A 4,087-nucleotide genomic window follows, 5' to 3' on the forward strand; every position below is an offset into this window, starting at 1 on the left:
ACATGATTTACCTTGAAATAGTTTGGTATCTGCAGAGTTTTCTATTCGGCCAATTAGCTTGTTTATTTTATTTCTAATATAGACTTTGTAGCCTATCTTAAATTAGGCCTACTTGATTCTGAACAAACCAGTATTCGTAGCCATATTTTTCCCCTTAAAGAAATTACGGTAAATAAAAGTAGCCTATCAGTAACAAATAATGTTTTTTTTTTTGTTTTTTTGTTTTTTTGGAGATTATTTTAGTAATAATTATGATATTATATTATTATGAGTTAGTAATACTTCGCCTCTCCGTTTTTCTGTACAAATTAAACATTTTCATAAGAGCCTATTCACGCATTTTGCATTCACAAATATAAATACAAATTTTCTGTGCTGATTTATTTTTTTTGCGAATTGATGTGACAATAAATAACAATAACTTAATTTTGTTCAGAGACGCAAACGGTCCGCCAATAAATTTCACAACGAAAAAATCCCATCTTCTGAAATCGAGTCTTTTGAAAAGATTTTTTCAAAAAAAATGTCCAAAAATCACAGATACAACAGTCATCATAACGAATAACGAATATCCATTTCGAGTAAACATGGTCCCTCATTTAGTGTCTACAATGCAGAGTTTCACTTTCCATCATTTCACTCCCAGTATCACCACGGATTTGTTGACGGATTTTTAGAAAAACGTTTCCTCTGTTCCTAGATCAGGTTTTTGCGATACGCCTGATAGCGCTGTCCGGTGATGGTAGTGGAATTTCCCGCGTCCGTGACATGAGTTGTTCTAATGAATTCCCGGGGAACAGACGAGGAGTCGCTCTCACGTCTCCACCGGGCTCGGTACCATGCTGTTCGGTGTGTCCGGTAACTGTGAAGAAAGAGAGGTGACGTCGCTACCAGATGAGTTTCCTAAAGAACCGGATTCCGAGAAAGAGACCTGAAAGTGAGAGGCAAAATTAACTATAAATAAATAGCTAGGCATAGTAATAATAATAATAATAATAATAACAGGCTATTCTCCGTCTGGCCATATTAGGCATTTAAAGTATAAGTATAAAATCCATTAAAAATGTAAAAAGCAACTTTGATTTTATTTTTATTTTATTTTAAACTCACCAGCTGTTGAAAGGCAGGTTGATCTAAGTCACTCTGAAGTGCAAATTCGCTGAGAGCTTTCCAGGGTGGTTGGTAAGTCTGCACCTCCACCGGGTGTCCTGGCATTGAAGGGTTGTGTCGAACTGGGCTGCCTGCAACCAGCGCAGTGCCCGTCATACCCTGCAGATTCTGAACCAAAAAGTCTGCGATGAGGGGACACAGCTACAGCCCGTTTTGAAAAGAGACAATGCATCATAAAACAATTTAACTTTTGATTAACAAAATACAACTATAATACATTGGGCAGTAGATAAAACAGAGTTTAAAACATCCCCCAAACCACACACAGTAGGAGGAGTCTGTGATTTTTCTCCAACCAACACTGCAGTCGAATTACAGACCCAATTAAAATCATCTCGGCTCATATCAAGTGTCGGGCATCACTCCGGTCTTTTTTTCGCACATGGTAAATTTCTCACACTTAAGTGTATTAGAAAGACACTTACCGTCTTATCGCCATGTTGCTGTTGTAACTGTTTCATGAGGATAGATCTCTTCTTGTCCTTGCAGCGCTTGTTTTGGAACCAGACTCGAATGACCCGCGGGCTCAGGCCTGTCATCTCCACCAGCTGCTCCTTCATGAGCGCATCTGGTCTCGGGTTTGCGTTGTAGCACGTCCGTAAAGTGTGTAGCTGCTTTTCGTTTAACACCGTCCTCACCCGAGTGGTCTTCTCCGACTGCTTGTGCACGTGGTTCCGATGAGGAGTTTGCCGGACCGACACAGGATCAGCTGAACAAAAATGTTAAAAACGTTTATAAGGTTCATAAAATAGGCTATGCTTAGCAAATATAGGCTAAATGCCAAAAGTAAGAATATTGCCGTTGAAAGATAATTTACTCTACATATCACTTACATTTTGAATAGCCTATTATACAATAATACACTTCTTCTAATACAATTGGAAATTTAACGATAGATAGATAGATAGATAGATAGATAGATAGATAGATAGATAGATAGATAGATAGATAGATAGATAGATAGATAGATAGAAATAGGCTATTCAGTGGATACAAAACTTGTGTTTTTAATATAATTGCACAACAGTTTCACTAAAACTTAAATGAATAAATCTGGCTTCATGAAAGATAGAAATAGATAGAAAGAGCCTAATACACACACACACACACACACACACACATATATAATAACAATATTAGCCTACGTTTAATTTAACCAATAATATATTGCATATTTTTTGTATTTTGCAAATATGCATTTGTAAATTATGAAATTAAAGAGCATGTTGAGTCTTTTGTGCAGCTGTATTTAAGGTCCTGCCGCTCAGGCTTATCAGTGGTTGACTAAACAAAGTTATCAAGCAGATCAGCCTGTAATTAGCTATTATGTAACAACATTACACGATTCCTCCCACAGTAGCCTATATAATTACCTTTCAGTTTAGCCTATGTGCACAGTTCCAGAATACCGTTCCAAATAAATAAGCTCTAACTGTTCCGAATAATATTTCTGTTTTCCAATACTATAATGCTTATAAGTCCGTGTATGATAATAATATAGGCTAGGCCTAAATCAGTTGATTGTTATTGTGCTATACTGACCTGCCATATGTAATCCTCTGCTGTGGATGTGTCCCGGACTGAGAGGGCTGCTGCCTGATCCGCGCTCCAGGGCCAGACTATGATCTGCCCGACACAACAGTTCCTCGTCCCGGACGGAGAACTCATCCCCGGGCAAAAGCTGCCGGCTACACACCGAGCAGCGGAAACATTCGATGTGATACACACTGTCCCGAGCTCTCATGACCAAATCACTGCTGCTAAAGCCCAAAGTGCATTTTGCGCATTTTATACCGAACAATCTGTTGGATGTAGAATAGAAAAAAAAATTAGTTTGTGCAATGACAAAACCTGACATAACTCTAGGCCTACTTTAATTTAATTTTTAGTAGCCTATTTCACAAAAATAGGCCTGCATATGCGACCATATTTATGAAATAATTGAAGCTTGTTTCGAAACAAACCTAATAAAAAACCTACCTTACATAATCTCTCTTGCAGTACGTTTTCCCGTCCCGAACGAAGCAAGTGCACGTCTCGTCCAGGTATTGGTTGCACTCTACACATTTCAAACAGGCTGCGTGCCACTCCAGGTCGGGGGAGACCCGCAGAATATACTGGTCATGGATCTGACTGCCGCAGCCTACACACATCGCAAGTCCGGACTTCTCTGAAAATGAAAAAGAACATTGTTTTGAGCTGTTATACACGAGTTCATTGAGAGTCGTTAGCAAGTAGGCATATTTTCTCCTAAAAAATCGAAGTCATTGAGGTTTGTAAACACTGAAAAGACCAAGACAGTATTTCTAAAATAACAGATAGCTACTACAGAATCCGTAGCTCAGAAAAAAACAGTAGGCCTAATCATTTCCATAATTTTAAAATACAACATTGAATCAAATTGTAAACGCTTAATTTTAAACATTAACTATAGCTAACATGTAACTTTTTGTATATGTTTTTTTTATGGATATACATACTTTTGGAATGATCCCCCATATCATCCAAAAAAGAAGAACTGAATATTATATCCACCATACAGGTTATTTGAAGAGAAGATTGCTTGTAGAAACAGGAAGAGAGAAAAAGGTACTGTCCGCTCCCGGCTGCCCCGCAACTTCAGTCCAGAGTGAGGAGGGATGGAGAGAGGGGTAAACGCAGGAACAGGGGCCGAGAGAGAGAGAGCTGTCTGCCGCACGAGACGTGACGTCAGGCGTAAATCCGAACTAAGACGCGTCAGTAGGGGGCAACAAGTCACAGTGCACCCAATATTGATTCGTTTCACTCCCTAGACATGATCAGATAACTGTGCTTGTTGTTTCAGAAAAATATAAAAACATCTTAATTTGTTGCTTATATTGCGAGTCTGGCTGCAGGAGGGTTCGATAATTAATCGTGGAAGAAAAGTTTTTTTATT

General features: G+C 38.7%; 1 protein-coding gene across 1 annotated transcript; it reads right to left on the minus strand.

Annotated features, from left to right (window-relative positions):
• Positions 1-381: 381 nt before the first annotated feature.
• isl2b (ISL LIM homeobox 2b) lies at positions 382-3,774 on the minus strand. The gene is made up of 6 exons (XM_073837483.1): positions 3,651-3,774; positions 3,151-3,340; positions 2,713-2,972; positions 1,596-1,879; positions 1,111-1,278; positions 382-931 (listed from the first exon to the last, which is right to left on the minus strand). Exons 1-6 carry the CDS (start codon positions 3,706-3,708, stop codon positions 815-817), a joined length of 1,077 nt encoding a protein of 358 aa, XP_073693584.1. The 5' UTR covers positions 3,709-3,774; the 3' UTR covers positions 382-814.
• Between the last annotated feature and the right edge of the window lie 313 nt (positions 3,775-4,087).

The sequence above is a fragment of the Garra rufa genome, chromosome 3 (assembly GCF_049309525.1).
Source record: "Garra rufa chromosome 3, GarRuf1.0, whole genome shotgun sequence".
Taxonomy (NCBI): domain Eukaryota; kingdom Metazoa; phylum Chordata; class Actinopteri; order Cypriniformes; family Cyprinidae; genus Garra; species Garra rufa.

What these genes read in the sequence shown, in the direction of transcription:
- isl2b (XM_073837483.1), bottom strand. Translation starts at nt 3,708, where the DNA reads ATGGTGGATATAATATTCAGTTCTTCTTTTTTGGATGATATGGGGGAT. An exon ending in TATGGGGGATCATTCCAAAA is followed by an intron (nt 3,341 to 3,650) that starts GTATGTATATCC and finishes TTTCATTTTCAG; the next exon opens with AGAAGTCCGGACTTGCGATG. An exon ending in AGCAACATGGCGATAAGACG is followed by an intron (nt 1,279 to 1,595) that starts GTAAGTGTCTTT and finishes TTTTTGGTTCAG; the next exon opens with AATCTGCAGGGTATGACGGG.